The following is a 24,044-nucleotide window of genomic DNA, read 5'->3' as shown; positions in this document are numbered from 1 at the left end:
GCCTAGCAGTGACAGGAAAAAAAAACCCCAAACTGAAGGGGCATTAAGCGCCCCGCTCAAACACCTACAGGCACAAGGCGAGGACTAAAACCCAGATTATTAATCAAGTGGGTTTCCAACTGCTTCTAATCCCTGACGAAACGAGGAATGGAAACAGGCCATCGGAGGGTCATTACTACTGCGCCGCCTTTGTTTGCCCCTCCCCTCCAACCGCCCAGGGTTAAAGATGGGGATGGGGGATGACTTCATCTACAGGCCTTCTGAACCGGGTGCAGCTCCTCCCCCGCTTCCAACTTCGGCGGGCGCTCAGCCAAACCGAGTCTGCAGCGTGGAACCCGACCCTACCCTTCCGGACATCCTCCTCCAGCTGGATCCCTGCAGTGCGTGCTCTTGCAGCACTTGACCGCCCCCTCCTCCCATAATCGCCGTGTCGCCTCTTCCGCCAAATTTGCGTCGCCTTCCTGTGGCGCCTGCGCACTGTTACGTTACGGCGGAACTAATCCGGCGACGCCTGTGCTTTGACACATTTAATGCCTGGAAAGGCAAAAGGGGGACTACAGAATGCGTCACACCCGGAAGCGTGAAGCCGGAAGTGGGGTTGGACTGGTTTATTCCCCAGGGGTGGGGAAGCGGAGGCCCAGGAGGAGGGGAGAAAAGAAGGTGGAGGATCCTGGCTATTACTCTGAATCTGATAACGATTCTCTTAGATTCTAGAGACACAGAAAAGGGGAAGGGTGTCTCATTTCCCTTCCTCCCCTCATCCCTCTTCTCAGCCTTAGCCATGGCCGAGGCAGGGGCTGGGCTGAGTGAGACCGTCACTGAGACAACGGTTACCGTGACAACCGAGCCCGTGAGAAAGGCGGGGGGCGGGGGCGGTGCTGTTTAGGGGTCTGGGAGATACCGGGAGGGAGGAGATAGGGCTTTGGAGAGTTACTGGAGGGGTCGGGCCTGGTTATATGGGAAGAATGGGACTGAGTATCCGGGGTTGGGAGAATCGTAAGGCATTGGAGATATCTGAAGTGGCAGAGATGGTGCTGGAGTCTGATCAAGTGGCATGTAATAGAGTTAGGATGTAGGTGATGTTGCTTGGGGTGGTGGTGTGTGTGAGTAATGAGAGAATGGGAACTTGAGGATTAGGAGCAAGGGAGCTGCTGGGGGGAAATGAAGGGCTGTGTAAGAAAGCATGCTTGGAGGCCAGCTCTCGGGGAATTTGACTGGAAGCATGCTTGTAAAATAAATATTTCTTGAAGGAATGAATGTAAAAGGAAATGGAAGGAATGAGGGAACAAGAAAACAGGGATGGAGATAGTACTTTGAGAAATTAGAGAAGATGAAAATAAACAAGTAGCATTTTTGCAAAAACAGGTTAAGGTGCCTTCAAAGAGTAGTATTTGGGCTTAATAACCCCTGGATTAAGGGAGTTTTGAGTAATAGCTGCCAGAGATGCCAAGATATTAGGAAACAGGTGGAGAGGGCTGGGCTTGAGGATTGGAGAAGTGAGAATGGAGTTCTTTAATAAGAAAAAGAATATGGGGGTCTGGAAAAAGAAAGGAGATATAAGATTAGGCATTGGAGACTGGGAAATAATTTTCTTGTGTTAATACCACCAAGGATGATTTGGGGAAGAAGACGGAGAAACAGCAAGGATTATGTTTTCTTTGAAGATTTGCTGGGACCTTCCCTAGGTTAGGAATTGTGTCTTCTCTACTGGCGGTTATCAAGAACAGGAAATAATACTTCACTGTTCCCCAGATTCCTTGAGGTCAAAGATCTGTTCAATTTATCAAAAGCACTCAGCAACTCTCATGCTATATCTGATACTGATAGCGCTGGGGAAGGGGAGAGAGGAGGTCCCTGGGAGTGGGAAAGGTCTGTAGGAGGGGGCTAGATAGATATGCCCCTCACTCTTAATGTTCCAGGAGAACAGGAGCCTAACCATCAAACTTCGCAAAAGGAAGCCAGAGAAAAAGGTGGAATGGACTAGTGACACAGTAGACAACGAACACATGGGACGCCGCTCATCAAAATGTGAGTAATCGTTGGCATTCTGACTCCCCTCTGCAAATCAGTGTGCCCAGGCCTAAGAGCTGGAGGTATCAAAGGTGGGAGCAGCGGAACTGGATTTCTGGCTCTCTAAAAGGACAAGGGTGTTGAGTGCCTTAGTCCTGGGGGATGGGTCTGGGGAAACTGGATCCAGGAAGGCAGAAGGAAACATTGGTGAAGTCGAGATTTTTAGTCAGATCCAGTGGGAATGGAACTGATTCTAAACCTTATTCCTCCTCCTTTTTTAACTGAGCTTCCCCCTCAAAATCCAGGCTGCTGTATTTATGAGAAACCTCGGGCCTTTGGTGAGAGCTCCACGGAGAGTGATGAGGATGAAGAGGAGGGCTGTGGTCACACACATTGTGTCCGGGGCCACCGCAAAGGACGGCGTCGTGCAACCCCAGGACCGAGCCCCACCACCCCTCTCCAGCCTCCTGACCCCTCCCAGCCCCCTCCAGGACCAATGCAGCACTAAATTCCTCTCTTCCCCACCATTCCTCTGTCTGGCCCTGAATGTATTCATGTGGCTACTTAGGGACTAAACCCGTGGTTTGATTCCTTCTCCAGCCCCCCTTTCCCCTCTCCTCTTCCTGATAGAGGGAAGCAGGAGAGAAGGTTAAACAGAGATCCTGGAATTCTGACTTGCTGCTATTCCAGAACCCCAGCTTCTGGGTTCCTCCAGCCCTCATTTCTTCTTCCAGTACCCATCCTCCTCTCTCCAGGGATCTAGACATCTTGGTCCCAGTCAGTTCCCTTTGATCTCACTGCCAAACTACCTATCTTGGGATCCAGTTACCTTGGCCCCCTGCACTCTCTACTTGAGTCCCAAACACTTCACTTGGGTTTTCAACAGGCCCAGCTTTCACTGCCAGGGTCCCAGTTGGATTTTGGGGGATCTTGCCATAGCTCCTTATTAATCCTGGCTTAGAGTCTTTCACTAATATATTGCTGTTATCCGAACTTTTAGTCCTTGCCTGGGATGTGAGGTCTTAAGAGAGACTTCTGGGCTCTCAGCCCTTCCCCTTCCCTCCTGCCCACTCCCCTCATGCCTTCAAGAGGAGTTAGGAGAGAGGTCGGTCTTTGGCATTCTCACCTTTAATGAGAAGTGGAAACAAAAATAGTCATCTTCTTTTCTCACCCTTCTTGTGTGATCTAGGATTTCTGACAAAACTGGCTTCTTACTTAGAGCCAACTACTTCAGCCTTTGGTCTTCCAGCTTTGGAGACAGATACAGCAGAGTCCCTACTCTGGATTTCCTGGAAAAGGAAGAAAAAGAGAGGGAGCAAAGAGATGGGAGTGTCCGCTCTCCTGCACTCTTACCCCTTCTTTCCTAGGCTTTGATGTCTCTACTAGCGCAAATGTCGAGCTTTCTCAGCCCTCCTCATCCCTTTCTTGGATCTGGATATCAATTTCTAGGCCTCTTGCATTCATAGTTGCAGAGATCAGTCAAACCATACCACCACTGAGATCTCATTTATTCCACAGATGCACAAAATAAATAACCCAACATCACAAACCGTGTTAAATATGGGCCCATTTATACATAGGGGGAAAATGTGAGGCTATGTACAAGGATAAATTTGGGGTGTCTGGGCCATTCCCAGGCTGAGGAAAGGAGAGGTGGCATTACTGGTTCTTTACTGTATGTGCAGAGGGAAGTTTTAAGAAGGTTCTTAATGGGCAAAGGCTGTGGGCATAGAAAGTAGGCACCACAGAGTAGAACTGGCCTGCCCCACTCCCAGAAAGGATGTTAAACTTCCTAAATGGCCTAGGGCCTGGGCAGAGTCAATCCTCTTTGTTTCTTCAGGGGAGGTTCTTGTTTCTCTTGAGGGGAAACCTCAGAGTGGACAGGACAGAGCAGCCCAAGCCTTAGAGCTGTGCAGAAGCAGGAGTGGGAAGTAAATATTTGACCAGCGGGGCCTGTTCTCCAATTCAGGCCTGTTATAACATAAGGTAGAAAGGGAGATTTCGTTTGGGAGGTGCTGCGGTAGCTGTGGGGAGAAATATCCCAAGAGGGAGGGGGTAGGAATGGATTTGGCTTTGCGTGTGGAAGTGGAAATTGGAGACCAGTTGACCGTCTTACTATTTGAGAGAAAAGAGACAATGTATGTGGGTGGGGTGCTTCTCTCTACTCTGGCAATGGGCATGTGGACAAGACCCCGAGAATGAGCGGGGATTTCCGCGCCCAAGAGGAAGCAGCCTCGCATCTGGCGAAACTAGAGTGGGGGTTGTGCTTGAGACTCAGCTTTCTGCGGGCACGATGCGTAGCGGGGCGCGGGGGTCGCGGGTGCAGAGGAGCGGGAAGATGCGCTCCCCCAGGGGGCCTGGCGCCTGGAAGGTGAAGAGCAGGTCAAGCGAGCGGCCGTCGTAGAAGGCCACGCGGCCCCTCTCCCAGTCCAAGTCCACGCGAATGCGCCGTGGCGGGGGCCCGGCACCAACCAGCAGGGTGGGCTCCGGTGCCGTGAGTGCCCACAGGCGGCTGCCGCGACCCTCCACGGCCCACACGGCCCCCGCGGGGCACAGCCCTACGCGGCCCTTGCGTCGCACTGACTCCCCGGCCGCGCCCACTGCATAGCGGCCCTCCCCGTCGTCTTCATCCTCCCCAGAAGAGTCTCCGAAGGAGGCGGCTTCCACGGTCTCCACCTCCCAGCAGTGGCGGCCGGCCCCGAAGCCCTGCGCTCCAAGCACCGCCGGGAGCTGATCGAAGCGTGCGGGGCCGTCAGGGGGTGCAGGTGTCCCTGGTGGGGCCAGTCGGACGCTGCGGCGGTCTGCGGAAATGAGCAGGCGCCGGTGGGCAGTGCCTGGGTCCAAGGTCAGGTCGGCTGGAGAGGGAAAGGCAGGGAGAGGACGGAGTGAGCAGGGCTTCTCTGAGTCAGAGGCGAGACTGGAGGGAAAATACACAACAGATAGCTCTTAAGAGGCCCCAGAGCTCAAGAGGCTGCTTTAGAACCAAAGAGAGGGAAGACAAATGGGTAGGACTGGGCATGACTCAGCCCTCACCTGTGGGCCACTTCTGTAGAGTTGGAGAAGGACCCAGGGCAAGTGGCACAGTGTAGACATCAAAGGAGAGGTGGCCTGGTTCCTGGGGCTGGGAGAAGAGTGAGGCTGATACAACTTGTGGGGAGAAGTGAGGACTGACACCTCATTTTGCAGTATCTGGGGTGGGGTGTGGGAGCTGCTGGGTCAGCAGGATGGGGAAGGTAGATCCGAAGAGAAAGACTGACCCCAGATAAGGGAAACCCAAATGATGGAGGGGAGGGACAAAGGGAGAAACCCAAGGTATCCTGAGAAATTAGCCCATGCACCCACAGGAATAGGTGGGAGTAGACAGGCCTGTTTCTACAGGGAGTGTGGGGCAGAGGAGAAGAGAGAACATGGGGACAAAGGGACTAGAAAGAAATCATTATTTGCCTTGTGTATATGAGGTACTTGGAGGAAAGATGTCTGGATTTGGGGTGCTAGGAACAATCTGTGTTGGGTGGGATGGCGGGTGACCAAGAGGGTGGAATATTTTCTCTAGTCAGTTTTTAAAAGGATACAAGTTAGTCTTGGGATAAGCAAGGAAGAAACAACCCAGAAGCTGCAGAGAAGGCACAGGGTCCCAGGGGAGGGAGATGGAGAGGTCCCAGGGCCCTTCTGGAGAGGAGTGCTGAGACATGGTGGAAGCAGAGATTCCTGAGAGGCAGCTGACCTCCAGGGGTCTGTTTGTGTGAGTGTATGAAAAAGTAAGGGGACAATGGTTGGTATATGAGGAATTGAGGATAGACATTGATGTGTCATTTGTTCCTCCCAGAAAGATATGTTGAAGTCCCCTGATACCTCAGAATGTGAACTTATTTGGAAATAATCTTTACAGAGGTAGTAGAGTTAAACTGAGGTCATTAGGGTGGGCCCTAGTCAGTATGACTGGTGTCCTTATGAAAAGGGGAAATTTGGACCCCTCTTCAGAGAGAAGACAATGAGAAGACACAGGGAGAAAGCTGCCTGCAGGACAAGGAAGGCCTCAGGCCTCTTCCTTCCTTCCTTCTCAAGGAAGACCAGAAGCTAGGAGGGAGGCATGGAACAGATTCCCTCTGTCAGAAGGAGCCAACACTGCAACACCTTGATTTTGGTTTTGTACCTCCAGAACTGAGACAATAAATTTCTGTGGTTTCAGCTCCTCAGTGTGTGGTGCTTTGTTAGAGCAACCCTAGGAAATTAATATGGACATCTAAAAGGGCTTAATCATTTTTGAGAGCAAGAAGGCAGAAAAACAGACTCCCTAAAACTGACTGTCCCATTAGTTCCCTCCCTTCTGCCCTCTATACCTGTCAGTATGTGAAGCATGTTTTTGACCACAGGGTAATCTTCAGGGAGCTCGTCCTCTGAGTTAGATGACTTGGGCGTTGGAGCATCAAATCTGGATAGATAAGGGAGAAGGGTGAGGAAACTGGTAGACACTCTCTGCCCTCTGATTCTCCCCCTCCACCCCCACTGTATCTCAAGCAGGAAGGGGTGAGGCCACACCCAGAAAACCTGTCTGTGAGTGGGGACAAAGATGTGAGCCCAGTGAAAAGGTGATAGTTGGGTGGCTGGCAGAGAAAAGGAAAGAACAGTACAAATGAAACTTACCTTCTCCATGTCTTCCTTATATCCTGGGATGGGCAGAAGAAAACATGAATGTGAGCTCTGGACTTCATAACTTTCCCTCTAATTCTCCCTTCTCTGCTTTCCTGATTCTTCTTTGCTCTAACTCCATTACCACTTTCTCTTCCTCCTCCTAGTTCTACCTCACACTTCCCTCCTCCTCTTCCCCATTGCTCAAGAGCTCTCAGTTCCCCTTACCGATCTTCATCCATACCTTTATCTAGCCCCCAGAGTCCTTACCTTCGCTGCCTCTGCCCTCATCTGTCTCTTTCAGTGCCTTCTTAGCTACCTTCCTGAGGGTATACCCCAGAAAACTTCCCCCTCCCCCTCCATCACATACCCAGAGCCCTTGTACTAAGAGTTGGTATATAAAAGACTTATAACAAAGTTGCTTCCCCTTTTGCCATAAAAGCCCAGTGGCACTTTTGGGCCCCTTGCTTGGTGTCTCCCTACCCAGTCCAAAGAGGCAACTGGACTTGGTTGTGTCCCAGGAGGCCCAACGGAGCTGCAGAGTACCATGGGAACCAGGAGAGGGCGCTGGATGCTCCCTCCCGTATACTAGGATTCCCCTTCGCCCTTCTTGGTCCAGTGGGGATGACTGGAGCCGACCAGTATGGTGGTGAAGGGGAGAGAGGAAAGGCAATTTGCCTAATTATGCCAATTACACCTAGACTAATTAGGTCTACGTAGACTTCAAAGGGTGGAAGTAAGACCCAAACACCTCCTCGGCTGCTGGAGAGAAGAGAGGTGGGAATTCCGGACGCTTGGGGGTCAGGCAAGGGAATGGGGTTGGTTGATGGCCAAGGAGTCCAGGTCCAGGAGGGACGCGGCGGGTGGGTGATAAGGCTGGGATTTGAACCGGAGCCAGAGATCTCAAGGGCTGTTCTCCTATTCCTCGTCTCCACCCGTCGCCTCCCCTGCCTGGGGTTCTGGGAGGAGCTGAGAACAACAATAACAAACACACATGCTGCTGGAGCCAGAGCCCGGGATCTACGCCCCATCCCCACCTTGCTACCCCCTTTTGACAGCCCCCTCCTTCGCTGACGCCAGCATTTTCTCCGCCTTCCCTCCTGCTCCTCTTCCCTGAGCTAGTTCCGATCTCACCGCCATCCGCCCGGCCGCCTGCTCGCTCTGGCCCCAGTCAGCTCCCCGCCCACCCCGTCGCCTGCTCCCTCCCCGCCGCTGGGTTTCCTCCTCCGGGGCTCCTAGCCGCGTTCCTCTCCGTCCTCCCGCGCTCTTCACAGGGCTCCAGGGGATTTCTTTCAGACTGACCGCTGATTGCACCCCTCCTCTGCCTCCCCAACCCCTTCCCTCCAGCTCCTCTCAAAAGACTCAGGCATCGGTCCAGCCTCCACCCCTCTGGGCAAAGTGTTAACTCCTCCCTGCGTCCTTCTTGGCACCTCACTTCACTTTGATGACTCGTGGTCAGCCTCCGCCCCCTCTCCTCTTCTCTCCACAATTCCATCCTTTGCCTCAATTTCTAGGAGGGCCCCGGCTCGGGGATGTTATTCTCCGCTTCCCCAGGGAACCCATGAATCTCCCCCCGTCCCCCGACAACTGCGGACCCCAGCCACACCTCTCCTTGCGGATCCAGACAACCCATGGTGGGGATTCGGCCCCCTCGGCGTCTCCCGGCTCGGGCCCCGGGCTCGGCCAGCTTTTCTCGAAGTCCGCGGCTAATGCGCACTTCCACCGCCAGCCGCACGTTAGACCTCAGGCTGCGGCGGGGGCACGGCAGGCCGCAGCAGGGGCAGGCGGTGGGGGGCGCCTCGGAGCTGGTCGCCGGCGGGGTCCCCCAGCGGCTGGACAGGCACGCGCGGCAGAAGCTGTGTTCACACGCCAAGAGCACTGGGTCCTCGAAGGGGCCCCCGCAGAGCGGGCACGTCGCCAGCTGCTCCAGACGCTCCACCAGCCCTGGGACCAGCTCGGGCGCCTCCATAGGAAGCCAGCGTCTGGGCGACGTCCCTTCCGCGACCACCGCGACCGCCTTCGAGTGTGCAGACGGCAGGCGGCGCTTGCTGCTTGCTGAGTCGATGAACCTCTTACAGCCCCCCGCATTAACTTGCTGGCTCTTTTACGTCCCCTCCTGGGATTGCCTCTCCCTTCAACTAGCCTCAGTCTCCACCAATCTCCCCACCACGTCAGGCTTTATAGGGAGGGAGGAGGCCCCTCCGGGAAGTAAACATCAGGCTTGCGTAACTCTTCGTCTGGTTCTCCAGCTTCGCAAGGTTTGGGGAGGAGAATGGGAGGAGGGTCCTCGAAACGAGGAGATGCTCACTAGGGGGCGCTCTGGGGCCAAGGTAGCCAGTGTGGGGAGATAACCCCCTGTGACCCCTGCAGAGCCCAAATCTCACCTCCTACTTGGCCTGTGATGTGCGGGTGGGCAGGGTGCCCAGGTGTTTGGGCACGGGTGCCCAAATCTCCAGGGTGTTAGTCATTCCAGGTGGCTGGCATACCTACATCAGGGAACTGAGTGCCGGAAGCACGGATCCTGCCTGGTTTGTGTGGCTTTGGCAAGCCTCAGAGGGTTGTTGCGGGCTGTCATTCCAAGTGCCTCTCTTCTTTCCATCTTCCTGTCTTACCTATTACGGACACAAGGAAACTGAAGCTTTGGAGTAAGCAGGCGCCCACACTCCCACCTCAAGGAGTCAGGGTAGGGCTCTCTCCACTCTACCTCTGGCTGGCTCATAGGGCCTCTCTTGTTACTTTCTACCTATAATATATCTCTTTCTAGCTCTCTCATTCCCTGGGTACATTTTTAGTTCCACTTTTCTCTTTCTTTGGGATGTGTCCAAGGGTTATCAATTTCAACACTTTGGCAAACTGAGGCCCAGAGAGTTGACATTGCCAGGGTCATCCAGCAAGAGAATGGCCAGAAGCAGAGCCATGTGGCGCCCTATGCAGATCTTCTGAGATGTGCCCTTGCTGTGACTACCATCTTTTTATTTCAGATCCCTAGAACTCCCTTCTGATTTTTTCCTGAGCTCTCCTTGTGCCTTCTTCTTTTACCTCTGTCTCTTTCCTCCTTTCTCCTCCTCTTCCCTCCTCTCCTCTCTTCCTCTCTGCTCCCTCTTCTTCCTATTTCCTCCACCTCTCATACTAGGCCTTCCTGTCTGGACACCCTTTGGGGTTTGTCAATAAGTAAACATCCAGATGTTTCTACTATGATCACACACATTGTTATAAAAACATGTGTGTGTATCCATTGATATCCAAAAGTCCCAAAGTGCACAAACTCACAGATATAGTCACAAAATACAAATATCACAGATATGCCTGAATAGTCACACACACACTGAATATCAGTGGGATGGACACCCAGGGTTATTTAAGGACAGAGAGACGTACTCACAGTAAACATGCAAAGGTACTCTGTCATTAGTTTTATTGTCAATAAGAACAACAATGCAACAGCAATAAGTCTTTATGGAGCAGCCGCACTTTATTTAAGCACCCCCTCTGAGTGCCTTCACCCCCTCTCCATACTTATCAGGGAAACACTCAAATATGCCACACAGGTAAATAAACCTACAGAAATAAATACATATACACTCATCTTGACACAAATGTCCCAGCTCAAAGTTCATAAAACACACAGCTATGCAAGTAAAAGACTACAGATACAACCAAAATCTGTTTTGTAAAATGGACTTCTATGTTATGGTAGGTAAAATAATGGTGCCCAAAGATATCCATGTCCTAATGCCTAGAACCTGTGAATATGTTATTTTACATGGCAATGGGAAATTATGCTTGCAGATAGAATGAAGATTTGCTAATCCATTGAGTTTTAAGTGGGAGATTATTCCAGATTATCCAAGTGGGTCCAGTGTAATAGCAAGTGTCCTAAAAAGTGAAGGACAGAAGGAGAAGAGGACAACCAGAGAGAGAGCGCATGAGAAGTACTTGGCCTGACACTGCTGGCTTTGGAGACTGAGGGAGGTGGCCATGAGCAAAGGAAGTGGGCAGCCTCTAGAAGATGGAGAAGGCAAGGGGGTAGTTTCCAGAAAAGAACCTTGATTTTGGCCCAGTAAGACCCATTTTAGACTTTTGAACCACAGAACTGTAAGATAATAAACATGTGTTGTTTCACAAATTTCAAACAGAAGTTTATGATAATTTGTTGCAGCAGCAAATAGGAAACTAATACACATGCTTTCCCTTTTTCCTTCTGTCTGTAGCCCTTTAGGACTGTCTGCATTGGTCTGGTTTTGTCCCTTCCAATTTGTCACATTTTCTGGATTTCTCTGCCTCTCTTGGCCTTTTTGTCCATCTTCTTCTGTCTCTTTCCTTTTGGATTGCTTCATTTTCTTGGCTCCATACCCATCCAAGTCCTCTTAGACATTGGGTTCTTTCTGAATCTGGACTTGGAGTACTGAGAAAATACCTCTGAGTCTCTTCAGATACCTAGAATCATCACCACTCCAAGTGCCTTGCTGTGTCCCTAAAAGTCTTTTCAATGGTCCTCATCCTTGGTTCACATTAGGATCATCTGGGGAACTTTTATGTCCAGGAGACATCTCACATCAATTAAGCAGCATATTTGGGGATGGGTCCCAGGCATCAAGAATTTTAAAAGTTTTCCAAGATGATTCCAATGTTTAGCCACTGCCTTCTGTGATGAAGTGTGCAAGTGGGTCTGTCCTGCACCATTTCACATCTTTTGCAGTGCCTCATATTTTCCATGCCTTGAGTTTGCCATGGCCGATCCTGCTGCCAGGCCTTTACATTCACTGTTTCTTTTGCTTGGGCCCCTCTTCTGCAGAGCTTTACATGACTGTTTGCATCTTCTCACTCAGGTCCCAAAGTAACATATTCATAGAGGACTTCTTTCACCACTGTATCTTAAGTGGGTTTCCTCCAAAGCACTCACTACCTCTACCCAGATTTATTGTCTTTGTGGTACTTATCACCATCAAAATCATCTACCTATTTTGATCTATTCTATCCAATAGAAGGTAGCTTTATAAAATGGAAACCTGGACTTTGTGTTCACTGCTTCTTTCCCTGAACTTGGAACTCTGCCTGGCACACAGCAAGTCTATATATCCAGTCATTGAATTACACATCACCAATTGGGGCAAAGTGAATGAATCTTTTGACTGGCTCAGCATAGACTTTCTAAATGCCAAAGATAGGTTTATTCTTCTAATCAATAGTCATTCCTCACTGGCAGATGCCAGCCAGGCATGGTACTACAGGATGCTCACATGATATGAATGTTCATGAGACATGGTGTTCAGTAGCTCATGGTCTAATTGTCACTTGCCTTCTATAACCAGATGTTAAGGATTCCTGCTAACAATGCTTCAGGCTCAGCCTTTATGCCGTGGTTACCATGAGTTCACATCCAATGGTTCTAGGACATATAGTACAGGGAAAAGGCATTTTGGAAAACAACGTTGCCAGGGAATGCCTCCTCTCAAGACTTTCTCCCTCTCCCTGCAGAATCCCTAACAACTCTACACTTGATCCTCTAATCCCCACCTGGGGTTCATTCTATCTCCAGAGAGCAAGATGGGTGGAGGTGATTTTTGGTGTGTGTTGGCTTGGCTTGGCTTGCTCCAGTTGACCGTGACTGGATCCTGCCTTTCTGTTAAGACCGTAGCTTTTTAATATACATGCCTCTGGCATAACTGTTCCCACGCCTTTCCAACTCCTTCCAGGGTGTCTACTTGTGGTGGTGTGGAATGTTGCAGCTCGATGCCCATGCATGGCACCGGGCAATTCTGGAGGTGGGACAGGCCTTGGCCCATCCACTTGTTTCTTTTCCTTCTCATCTCTTCTTTCTTCTCTCTTTTTGTTTTTTCGTCAGTCTGTCTCTCCTACATATCAGTAACATCCCCATCCTTTTAAAGAGTCTGCACATTTTTAAGAGCCTTCAAGGGGAAGAGGTAGGTATGAAGAGGAGCTTGGGAGACCAATGACAAGACAGCCATGGCCCTTGTCCTCAGGAGTGTGATAAGGCAGGTAAAATGCATCCATCATCACCAAAATCCATCATTATGAATTGTAAAAGATACCCAGAGGGCAGAAGAGTGGGTTGAAGGTTATTTTGACAGATTAGAGAATAAGTGGAAATGATTTTAGGAAGGCTTTCTGGAGGAGGTGTCTTGTAAATGAAGGGCTGTTTAGGTTGAGTGGCAGAGAAATAACAGAGGCTGAACAAAGATTGTGAAGCATCTTTGAGGAAAAAACTAGAAGTGGGAAAAGAAGGCCCAGGGGGTAAGAAGTACAAATTACAGAGACCGCAATTCTTTCTCAATCCACACTCACTATGCCCCTTCCCAAAGATTTTCTTCCATCTTGATTGCCTCTATAAAGACTCAATTTTTTTTTTGAGAGGGCATCTCTCATATTTATTGATCAAATGGTTGTTAACAACAATAAAATTCTGTATAGGGGAGTCAATGTTCAATGTACAATCATTAATCCATCTCAAGCCTAATTCTCATCAGTCTCCAATCTTCTGAAGCATAACGAACAAGTTCTTACATGGTGAACGAATTCTTACATAGTGAATATGTTCTTACATGGTGAACAGTACAAGGGCATTCATCACAGAAACTTTCGGTTTTGATCACGCATTATGAACTATAAACAATCAGGTCAAATATGAATATTCTTTTGATTTTTATACTTGATTTATATGTGGATCCCACATTTCTCCCTTTATTATTATTATTTTTATTTTTAATAAACTGCTGAAGTGGTAGGTAGATGCAAGATAAAGGTAGAAAACATAGTTTAGTGTTGTAAGAGAGCAATTGTAGATGATCAGGTGTGTGCCTGTAGACTATGTGCTGATCCGAGCTAGACAAGGGCAATAAAACATCCACGGATGCAGAAGCTTTCTCTCAAAACAGGGGGAGGTGAGGTTCTAAGCTTCACCACTGTTGTTCCCCAATTTCTCACCTGATGGCCCCCCTGCGACTGTGCCTGTCTTAGGTTGTTCCTCCCTTGAGGAATCTTACCCGTAAAGACTCAATTTTTAAAGACTGCTGTTTACAATGAGCTTTAATGTAACTAGAAGTTTTATTAGAGCAGGCAGGTTTCCTATGTAACACTCCAAGAACTCTGGTAAAATATCCTCTGATGGGGAGGGCAGACTTTGGGAGGGATGGATTTAAGGTAGAGATAGAGGATGAAGATTCAACCATATTAACCAAAACATCCTGATGCTCAGAGACATGACTCAAGTTATAGGAATATCTCCCTCACAGCACAACTTCTTGTTTAGCCCTGCCACAGCTATGGGTCCCAGTCCAGCCATTTGACAGTGAGGACTCTGGGACTCCAGCACGATAAGGGATTTTCTGAGGCTCAAACAGCTAGTTAGAGGCAGAGCCAGCACTGAAATGCAGATCTATTGCTTCCAAATTCTGTGCTCTCTTCCTTGAACATTACTTCGTCTTTTGAGACTTCTTTTTCTATTTTCTGTTCTTCCTGGAAGCCTCCTTCATCCTCTACCTTTAACTCCCTGCTTAGGGCAAACAGTTTGTCTGTGATGTCGTCCCTCCTTCAAGTTCATCCCAGATGTTCATTTGTTTTCTTTCCTTCTGACACCTACCCGTCCCCCATCAGTGTCACTGTTATTTCTTTATCCATCCTTTAAATTCCCTCTTAAACATTCACTCTTCATTCCTTTTCATTTTCCATAGCCTTCTTATTCCCACTTTCTCATTAGGGTGCCTTTAAGAGCTGTGCATTCATTCACTCATTGAGTTAATCATTCAACAACAATTTATTAAGCCCCTACTATGTCTCAAGCCCCGTTAAAAGTTAGGGTCCAGTGGTGAACCAGCGAGCCATGGGTTCTTATCATCTGGAAATTTAGATTCTACTGGGAAAGACTAACAGTAAGCAAGTAAATAAATTAACAAGATAATTGTAGATGTGATAAATGTTTTGAGGAATATAAAGTGGATAATAGAAGAAGAATTAACTGGAGGAGGTGTGTATTATTTTTAGTAGAGTGTTAGGAAAAGCTTCTCTGAGGAGATGACCTTTGCACTGAGCCCTGGCTGAGGAAAGGAAGCCAGCAATCAGAGGTGGGAAGGGGGTTCCAGGCAGCAGGGACAGCAGCTGCAGAGGCCCTGAAGTGGGAAGGATTATGGTGAAGATCCTGTACTGTGAGGTGTGATGAGAAGAGTTTGCAATGATACTGAAAAGTACTAAGAGCCAGGCTGTGCAGGACCTGAGAGACCAGGTTAAGGAGCTGCATTTTGTTCTAAGAGCACTGGAATGCCACTGAATTTACACGGTCCAATTTATGTACTTGGACTGAAATTCACTCTGTCCTAGTAGTCTTTTCTCTCCATTTCCTTTTCCAACTCTCATCTTTCTTTGCAAATTTACATTCAAGGTGTGCATCCCATTTTCATGTCCACTTCCCTACTGGGGAGAACAAGTCTTCCAAACAATTATTAAACTGCACCATGCTCCAAATGTAGCTGATTTGATTCTGGTTCCCACCTCTATTACAGAGTTCAAAGAATCATAGATTTGTAGAGTATCAGATTAGAAGAGTTGAAAGGGACATTAACACCATGTAGCTGAACCCTTCCATGACAAACAAGGAAACTGAAGCCCAGAGTGGTGGCACAGCTCGTCCAAGCTGACTGCTGTGTGAAGTGAGTCTTCTAGGTCCTCATCTCTCCAGAGTGCAGGAGCAGGTTGCTTCCTGTCCCTTAAACACCTTCGATAAAAAAGGTATTAACTGACCACTCACTGTATGTCCAGAGTTGGGGCCCAGTTTGACAAGGAGTAGGAGCAATGCTGGGGCAGCCATGCCCTCAGGCAGCTTAGAGCCTGTGGGCAAGAGAGACAGTGAACAATTACACAGTGTGTACAAAGTGATATGAAAGGAAAGTACAGGGTGAGGAGAACTGTAACAGGCAAGCTCAGAGCAGGAAGCAGAAGTCACTCTAGGTATTTTAAGTAGCAAGGGATTTAATACAGGTAACTAGATATTAGGAAAATCACTGAAAAGCCTGGAGGATTAGAAGTCAACGGGTCCTAACTAGACTCTTGGCCTCAAGGTCAGAAATGCTGCAGCTACAACTAGCATAGCAGCCACCACCAAAACTGTGTCATCGTATGGACCTCTCATGTTTATTGGAGCTGGTCCATTCTATCTTTTGGAAATGATCTCCATCTCTCTTCTACCTTTCAAATCTCATGCAAAGCCATCGGACTGGCAGAACTTGATTCATATCCAGGATGCTAGCTGCAAAAATTTCTTAGAAATAGTTTTGATTTTTCACTTTCTAACCTCTAAAAAGAAGGGGAATGAAGTCAGTCAACATATCTAGAGTTGCCAGATAAAACACAAGATGTCCCATTAAAATAAACAATGAATCATTTTTTAGTATAAGTATCTCCCAAATATTGTATAGGCATAGTTATACTAAAAAAGGATTCATTATTTATCTGAAATTCCAATTTAAATAGGTGTCTTGTTTTTTATTTGCAATTCTAGCAACCTTACAAAGATTCAGCAGAAGGTTCTAATTAGATGGGGGTTGAAGAAGGCCTTTCTGAGGAGCTGACATTTAAGAGGAGACCTGAGAGATGAATAAGAGTTCACCAGGCACAGAGAAGAGGGAAGGGCATTCCAGGCAGAGGGAACAGCTTCGCAGACTCTGAGGCAAGAACAATTTGGGCAATTTAAACAAAGCTAGAGCATGGTGAGCTGGAGACAAAGGTGGTATAAGGTGGATGAAGACTTAGGCAAAGATCATGCAGGGGCTAGAGTTTTGAAAACTGGAATGAGACAAGCATGGAATGTGAGAGACCCAGGGCCACTACTTTTAATGGCATCCCCCAGAGTTGTGCAAGATGGTCATCCCAAAGAGAAAACTATTCCAGAAATTTAAGTGAGTTAAGTTAGGTGGGAGCCTAAGGAGCTGGAAATGAGCAAGCTATTAAAATATGTTTTGTAGATGGACATGATGGGAGTGTTAGAGGGGTCATTGGAGGGAGAAGGAGAGGAAAATCAAGGATGAATCTTAGTTCCTGGAATGGACAACTGGGTTGATACAAGTGCTATTATGGAAATGGGAGAGCTCTTCAGGGTTTGAGGTGTTGAGATGGGGTCACAAGAGAGGAGAAAAGAACAAAGTGATGGGAATATCTTGTTTCAGTTGGACAACAGTGCATAACCACTACCTCCCACTGCAGAAAACTCCCTAACATGCACTTAGCTGCCAGCTCCTTCTCTCCCACCCACCCTGCCTTCTTCTCCATCATTTTCACTTTCTTTCTCTCTCTCTCTGCTTTATAATCTCCCCGATTCCTGGACAGAATCAGAGCCTCAGCCAGTGAGATGGGTGGAGTGTAGAAAGCTAGAAATGGAAAGGTTTCCTGTGATTCTGTGCCCTGCAGTTTCCCAGTGGACTGGTCAATCATTTAGCCTCTCTTCCCTGGACTCCGGAAGGACTGAGGCTGGGAAAAGGGAGGAGAACTTGGACTAAAGAAGCTGACGAGGCACTGGAGGAAGGAGCAGTCATCCTCAAGCAGATAGGAGCTCGATTAGTCCAAACCCCTCATTTTAGAACCGAAAAAGCAGAGGCCTTTCCCATACTGACTAACTAGGTGAGAACCGCACAGTGTGAAGGAACATGCAACCCCACCTGCAAACAGTGAAGCTTTCAAGATTTGACTGAACTTCTGTTAGTTTTGTGGCTATAAAGTAGACACAACTGTACTTACATCAAATAATTGTTTTAAGGATCAAAGGAAATAGTTTATATTGATTTACTTGACAGATATTTATTAAGCATCTACTATGTGCCAGATATGTTGGGAGCTGGGGACTCAGCAGAGCACAAAGCAGACAGGAATCTGCCCTAACAGAAATTACATTCTAATGGGGAAAACAGATAATTAGCAAGTGATAAATTGAAATGTGTGATAGGAACCATAAAGCAACATGAAGCTGGGAAGGAAGGCAGGGAGTGCCGAATTGTGTGGGCAGGGTTACAATTTCAATAAGTAATCTTTGAGCAAGGATTGGGAGAAAGTGAAAGAATTAGTCAATTGCTCATCTGGAAAAAGAGTGGTCCAGATTGAAGGAAAGGCAGGGGAAAGGCCCTTAGGCAGAAGCTGCTGATGTCTGAGATTTAGCACGAAGGCTACGTGCTGGAGCAGAGGGAGCAGTGGGGAGAGTGGTAGGAATTCGGGATGGGCTGGTCTTGCAGGTCTGGAGGCATTGTGGGGACTTTTCTCTGATAGAGAGTGAGGTGAGCCTGGTAGGGGATAGAGGTAATGAGAAGGGGCTGACTTCAGGACATGAGTCAGTGGAGAGCTGATATGGTTTGCTGCTGGACTGGATTGTGGGACGTGACAGCAAGAGGAGTCAGGAAGCTCCAAGGGATTTGGCTCCAGCGCCTAGGAGGATGGAGCTGCCAGTGACTGAGGTGGGCAAGACCTTGAGGAGCAAGTCTGGGTGGGAAGTTACGAGTTAAATGGTGGCCATCTCACACAGAGCTGTCAGATACCAATAGCTTTGTGAGCTGTGCAGCCCTGTGTTAGCAGGCTACATTACAAGTAGTGGCAAAACCAAAAAGAACAAGAATTGTTCATGTTCACACAGGAATTTATAATCCTCAAAGCTTCTTACTTTTATTTTTTAAGTTTCAACTAGTAACGCCAGGAGAGTGTGTAACATCGATACCAGGAAGAAACTGGGCCCATGCTTGCTTGCCTAAGTTCAAAGGCTACAGGGGTCAGAGGCAGGGCTGTGACTCAAGTGCTGCTTCCCACAACGCAGTATTAGAACCCTGACTCTTGACTCCCAGGAACACAGAGACACAAAGAGTCAGGGACACTGACCATGAGTCAGAGAAGCCAAATCAGAAACATGAAAGGAAGCTGAGGCAGCAGAGAGGAGCCCATGAGGGACACAGCAACACAGAGAGTGACCTAGAAAAGCCTAACAAGCTGGACAGCAAGCTGAGAGGAGCTCCACATGCCTCTTCGCCGCCTGCCTGACAGGCTCTTCTCCCTCCCTTCATTCCTCTTCCCAGGTGACTTGTCACCAAAGCATCACAGGCATGCTGCTGGCACCCAGACTGCCAATTAATTCAGGAGCCTCTCCCTCTGACTTCCTCTGGAGCCTCAGATATACACCCCCCAACATGCCCCTCCAGCCCTGCGTGTCTGGGAGGGACTCTGGTCCTGGGATCACGGAGGACTTTGCTGCTCCCTCATCCAGCCCCTCCCTGCGCCAAGCTTGGCATCCTGCGCCCTTTCATTTGTCATTTCTGAGCACCTTTGTGAGCGTCCTTGAAACCAGTGCTTGATAGAGGCATCCACACCTGGCACCCCAGACCCCCAGGCTGAAAGAGCAGGGAGGGGCTTCAGGGAAGCTGAGGGAAAGGACCCCCAAAAGCTCCTGGGATGGCTCTGAACTGGGAAGATTCACTTAGCCTAAGAGAAGAAAGGTGAAGGCTGCAGAGAAGTGGACACTGAAGAAATAGGGGAGAACAGAACCCCCAAATTAAATGAAGGGGACAGGAGGCTGAAACACCACCAGATATGAAGTGGAAAGAGATGGGCAGGTGACAGTCTCATACATGTGTCTGGACTTGGGATACGATTTTGTTAGGATGAAGTAAAGTTGGAAATATCTGGAGAAGGGGTAATAATAACACACTGCATTTTTGAGCACCTTCACATATTTTCATTTATTTTATCCTTATGAAGTAGATATCTTTACCCCCATTTTAAAGATCAAGAAACTGAGGCTCAGAGAGGTGAAGTGCCTTGCCCCAAATCTAAATGCTCTACTTTATCCTTTATATTACAGCTGCACTCCTGTAGGTGGCATATTAAATAGAAGAGAGTTTAGACTTTTAGGAGAATGAAGAATTTCATCCAACAAACATTTATGAGGCACTTTTATATGCCAGCCAATATGCTAAGCACTGAAGATACTAAGTCTGCCTTCAAAAGGCTGAGCTGCTAATTGGAGAGTGATATGGGTAGACTAACAGCCCAGGGAGGTGGCCCAGAGGGCTGAGGGCTCACCTCTGAGAGAGGGCAGTTCTCCTGTGGCAAGTAACACAGTCTGGTCTTGGAAGCAGGACAGTATTTCCCCAGTGGAAGGTGAGGGTGAAAGCAGTGTGTGGGAGAACTCCAAGGAGTTGAGTGTGTTAAGAGAACAATGAAGGGATGTGAGGGGAACAGAATGGAGGACAGATGATATTTAACTCATGATCTACCTAAAACCACAGCCTGGCTGTAATGAGGGCTGAGGAGGGACCTTACAACTACAGAGTTATGGGGTGATGAGGGAGATTTTTCCAGTATGTCGGGGTAGTGGGAACTCAAATGAAGTAAAGAAACATTCATTGAGCATTCCTATGTGCCAGATAGAATGCAAAGTACTTCCACACACATTACCAAATTTAATTCATGCAGCAATTAAAAAGAATGAGGAAGACCTATTTGGATTGACATAAGATTTCTAAGACACATGGCTAAAGAGCAAGTGCAGAATATTTTGTACTATGAGTTATGATCCATATTAAAGGAACACACAGAGAAGGGTTCAGTCAGAGGGAACAGGGGAAACAGAGTCAGAGAAGGCCAAAAGAAAGAGGTGTGTCTATTGTCCTAAAGATTACCTGTGCAGGGGGCATAAGTTCAGCTGGAGCTGAAAGAGACATGGAGCTTGCCATGCTGACGACCTAATAATGCCCACCCTGTTCTCCCAGGTGCATCTCAGGGAGTCTTTAAGTGGGAAGAAATACCCCCTGATTAAACATGTTGCAGAGTTGGTTCTGGCTGCAGGTGGAGGGTGGATGGGAAGATGGAGAGATACCATGAGGGCTACACAAGGCTGGACTGTAGGAAGGAGAGGAGGAAGGAAGTGTGTGAGGCTGGTCTGGGAGAATGAATAGGTAGCAGATCTTGACATGACAGATGGGAAGAAAAAGGAACACAGAACATAAATTATTTTTCAGGATTTGAATTGGAGTTATACATGCACATAAAAAGTCAAATAATTAGATAAGTTAATAAGAAAAACTAATAGCTCCCATCCCATCTCTACAACTTTCAGCTTTTTTAGCTGACCTGCTTTTAGGTGTTTGCTGCCATATCTATAAACACCAGGATTATATTACTACTGTTGCTTTTTCAACTGTAGGCATTATCTATTGATTTGCTTTTATGAAAGATGCAGCCTTTCTTTCCCTAATTGCATTAATGTGTTTTTCAAATTATGTTATCATTGATATAAAATCTTATGCTCAGGTTTCACATGAGCAACATTGTGGTTACTACATTCCCCCCTATTAATCAAGTCCCCACCATATACCCCATTACTGTCCATCAGATACAGCCTTTTTTTCAAACCACCAAACTCTCTTGGCCCTCAAACAGATACCTTCACCATCCCCACTTTCTATATGCACATAAATATGTATGTAAATACACAGAAAAATGTTGTGAAGGACTACATAAAACTAGATTCAGGGAGACTGTGGCCAAAGGAAACTTTTATTCTACCTGTCTGCTTTAAATTCTTTACAAATGAATGTATACATTAATTACTTATGGGGTTAAAAAAAAAACAACGAATCCACACAACAATACTAAAAGGTAATTATCATTATCCACAGTTTACAGATGTGAAAACTGAAGCCCAGAGACTTAAGTAATTTGTTCTAAGTCTTAAAGCACAACTAGTAAAGACCAGATTTGGTCCAAAAGGAGGAGAAGGGACAAGCATCAGTGCAGGACAAAGGGTAGTGAAAAAGAAAGCCCAGGGTCTGGGGTGGGGTGGGGTGTGGGGAGTAAGGAACCTTTAAGCGAAGAGACACCAGCTCCGGCAGAAAGGGATAATGATGGCCCGAGGCAGGAGGCAGTAACCTCAGAGCTGTCTGACTTGAAAGCAATGTTAAGGGCTCTGTCTGGGAACGGGAATCACTAGCCATCAGGCAGAAGCCCTGGACTAAAGGAGGAAAGGCAATGGCTCAATATCCGTGGACAGCACCCTCAGAGAACCCAGCTGCCAGGCATCTGCAGTGAGTCACTGGATCCCAGAAACTAACAACAAGAATGAGATCGTCACCCCAGAAGGCAAGGAGCAGGGACACCTAGGTCTTGGAGTCCAGGGAGCTGAGCCTGTCTTGTCGGAGGCCATTGTCACAAAACCAACAAAGAATTCATATCTAATGGTTTTCCTCAAGGCCCAAATGAATAAGTATGGGAGTCACTGGGAGGCTGCGATACCAGGCAGGATGACAAACAAAAATAGCTCCACCAAAACAGCTGCAGAGTGTCTACCTGGGGAGAATGAGGGATGTCTGGGGAGCAGAAGCCTGGGAAAGGCCGAAGCCAAGGCCACCCAAGGCAGCTGGTCCCTCCCTGATCACGACTCAGCTTCACCAGTGCCCAGGGTCACCTGTCCTCTCCCACGGCCCTGGGGGTGGTGACCAGGAGAGCTGAAACTGTTAGCCTTGTGACCTCAGATTATATGGATGGGTTGGTGGTTGATACTTTGGAGATAAACTCAAGACTTGCTGTATTTGAGAAGTTCTTGCATTGAGCTGGATTCTACACAGATACACATATGCCCTAACCCCATTATTCACCCTTTCCCCAAGTCCCCACCTAAACACAGAAAGAACAAAAAAGCAGCCTCTGACATTCAGAAGCTGGCCTGACACTCTAAGCTAAACTAGGCCATTCTCCAATTAGGCATAAACTATTTTACTGACCACCAACCCCAGAAAAGCTTACTCTTGAGAAAATGAAAAAATGAAACAAAGCAAGGCCAGTTCAGAATTTCACCTGAGCTCAAAAGCAAGGTCACTGTGCCACCCACAAAATACCAGACTCCCCTTCTTATGGCCAAAAGCAATGACTGCTACTTCTTTACCAATTACAGCTTTATCTTCATTATAATTACCCCAGTTGATTGAGATTTCCAGTCATAGAATCTGCCCTGCTTTCTGACAGCATTCAGTCTAAAGCAAATCCTTACTTCTTTAGACCCTCCCCCATATCACCTTAACAAAGCCCAGATCCTATCCTAGTTTTTTTCTAATACTCCCTTACTTAAGATGTCCCATAGTTCCCTATGGTGTGCATTATTTTTTTGTTGCAAAGAGGAATAAACCCTACTTGTTCAGCTACAGGTACGTTTCTGGGGGTCTTTGGCTAGAAGGCATTGATAACATCCAGTGTTCTTTTCTTCATTCTTACCCTCTGGGATCTATAATGAGGATCTAGGCTGTGTGGGAGAAGATCGTACAAAGGCAGGAGGTGCTGTCAGAAGAGACAAAACTAGTCATGCATTCACTCAACAAATATTTACTGGCCACCCACATATGCCAGGCCATCCTAGATGAGAAGGACAATAAGCAAATAAAGTAGATACCTGATTTTTCAGGAAGCTTTCAGTTGGGGGCAGGAGGGAGAAAGATCACTGTGATGTATGGAGGTAAGCGCAGTCATGAGTATGTCCTGGCCGCTGCTATGTGCTCCTAGAAGCAGTGCATCTACACTCTGAGGAAGGTGGGATATCAAGAATGCCTTTCTGAGGAAGAAGATACTTGAGGTTCTGGAGATCGGGGGCAATCTCACAAGAAGGTACAAGAGCAGGTCAGGGAGGTGATAAACAGCATGGTGAGTGGGGAATTTTACATGCAATTGATCTTACTAGGAGTGAGAAATAGGAAGCAGGTCAGAGGAGGAGGAGTCTGGGCCTTATGCTTCAGAGAAAGGAGGCATCACTGGGAGTTCAGTAAGTCCTGTCATGCTGTGATTACATGTTTTTAAAAAACATTTGAATATGTGCAACTTACTTTAAAAGGCATAAAATTGTAAGATAGACTGATGGATGACTAAAGGAAAGGATAAATGGAAACATTTCATATAACAATTATAGAAAAATGCTACTGATAGAATCTAGTGATGGCAGTTGGTTGGTCATAGTAAAATCCTTGCAACTTTTCTGTTTGAAAATTTTCATAATAAAATTTTGGAAAAAAATTTATTTTGCCTTTGTCAGGGAGGCTGGATTGGGCAGGGTAAGTCTCCAGGCAGGGCCATGAGGGAGGCAGCTTCATCATAATGCAGATGAGGGCTGATGGACTGGCTAAGCAGCTGCCAGATGATGGCCTGATCTAGGCCTCTAGAGGGTGAGGGAGTGATGGAGTCCTGAGGTAGATGCTGACATCAACAGGGGTGGAGCCTGCAGGACTGCAAAGTAGAGGATAACATCCAGGTGATGGGGATGGTGGCAAGAAAATAGTAGAGAACAAGGTAGTGGAAACAGATCTGGGGAGTGGGACAAGATGACTTGATGATCTTGTAGTATCTTTAGGAACATGCTTTGCAACTAACAGAGACCCCTGGCT

At 47.7% G+C, this 24,044-nt stretch overlaps 2 protein-coding genes across 2 annotated transcripts; one reads left to right on the top strand and one right to left on the bottom strand.

Moving 5' to 3' along the window:
* Positions 1–628: 628 nt before the first annotated feature.
* Positions 629–3,559, top strand: PPP1R11 (protein phosphatase 1 regulatory inhibitor subunit 11). Its single transcript, XM_017670515.3, has 3 exons — positions 629–850; positions 1,920–2,028; positions 2,316–3,559. The coding sequence occupies exons 1-3, from the start codon at positions 782–784 to the stop codon at positions 2,516–2,518; spliced, it is 381 nt and encodes a 126-aa protein (XP_017526004.1). The 5' UTR covers positions 629–781; the 3' UTR covers positions 2,519–3,559.
* Positions 3,498–8,834, bottom strand: RNF39 (ring finger protein 39). The gene is made up of 4 exons (XM_017670513.3): positions 8,246–8,834; positions 6,655–6,677; positions 6,351–6,442; positions 3,498–4,865 (listed from the first exon to the last, which is right to left on the bottom strand). Exons 1-4 carry the CDS (start codon positions 8,606–8,608, stop codon positions 4,285–4,287), a joined length of 1,059 nt encoding a protein of 352 aa, XP_017526002.3. The 5' UTR covers positions 8,609–8,834; the 3' UTR covers positions 3,498–4,284.
* Positions 8,835–24,044: the final 15,210 nt, after the last annotated feature.

The sequence above is a fragment of the Manis javanica genome, chromosome 16 (assembly GCF_040802235.1).
Source record: "Manis javanica isolate MJ-LG chromosome 16, MJ_LKY, whole genome shotgun sequence".
Lineage (NCBI taxonomy): Eukaryota > Metazoa > Chordata > Mammalia > Pholidota > Manidae > Manis > Manis javanica.
Note: the sequence above shows the minus strand (reverse complement) of the source record. Positions and strands in the feature narration are given on the sequence as shown.

Bases quoted from the DNA above. Each gene is read 5' to 3' on its own strand.
- PPP1R11 (XM_017670515.3), top strand. From the start codon at position 782: ATGGCCGAGGCAGGGGCTGGGCTGAGTGAGACCGTCACTGAGACAACG. The intron at 851-1,919 runs GTGAGAAAGGCG...TTAATGTTCCAG, and splicing joins TTACCGTGACAACCGAGCCC to GAGAACAGGAGCCTAACCAT. The intron at 2,029-2,315 runs GTGAGTAATCGT...CTCAAAATCCAG, and splicing joins GGGACGCCGCTCATCAAAAT to GCTGCTGTATTTATGAGAAA.
- RNF39 (XM_017670513.3), bottom strand. From the start codon at position 8,608: ATGGAGGCGCCCGAGCTGGTCCCAGGGCTGGTGGAGCGTCTGGAGCAG. The intron at 6,678-8,245 runs GTGTGGCTGGGG...TGCCCATCCCAG, and splicing joins GTCTGGATCCGCAAGGAGAG to GATATAAGGAAGACATGGAG. The intron at 4,866-6,350 runs GTATAGAGGGCA...TTCCCTCTCCAG, and splicing joins CATGCTTCACATACTGACAG to CCGACCTGACCTTGGACCCA.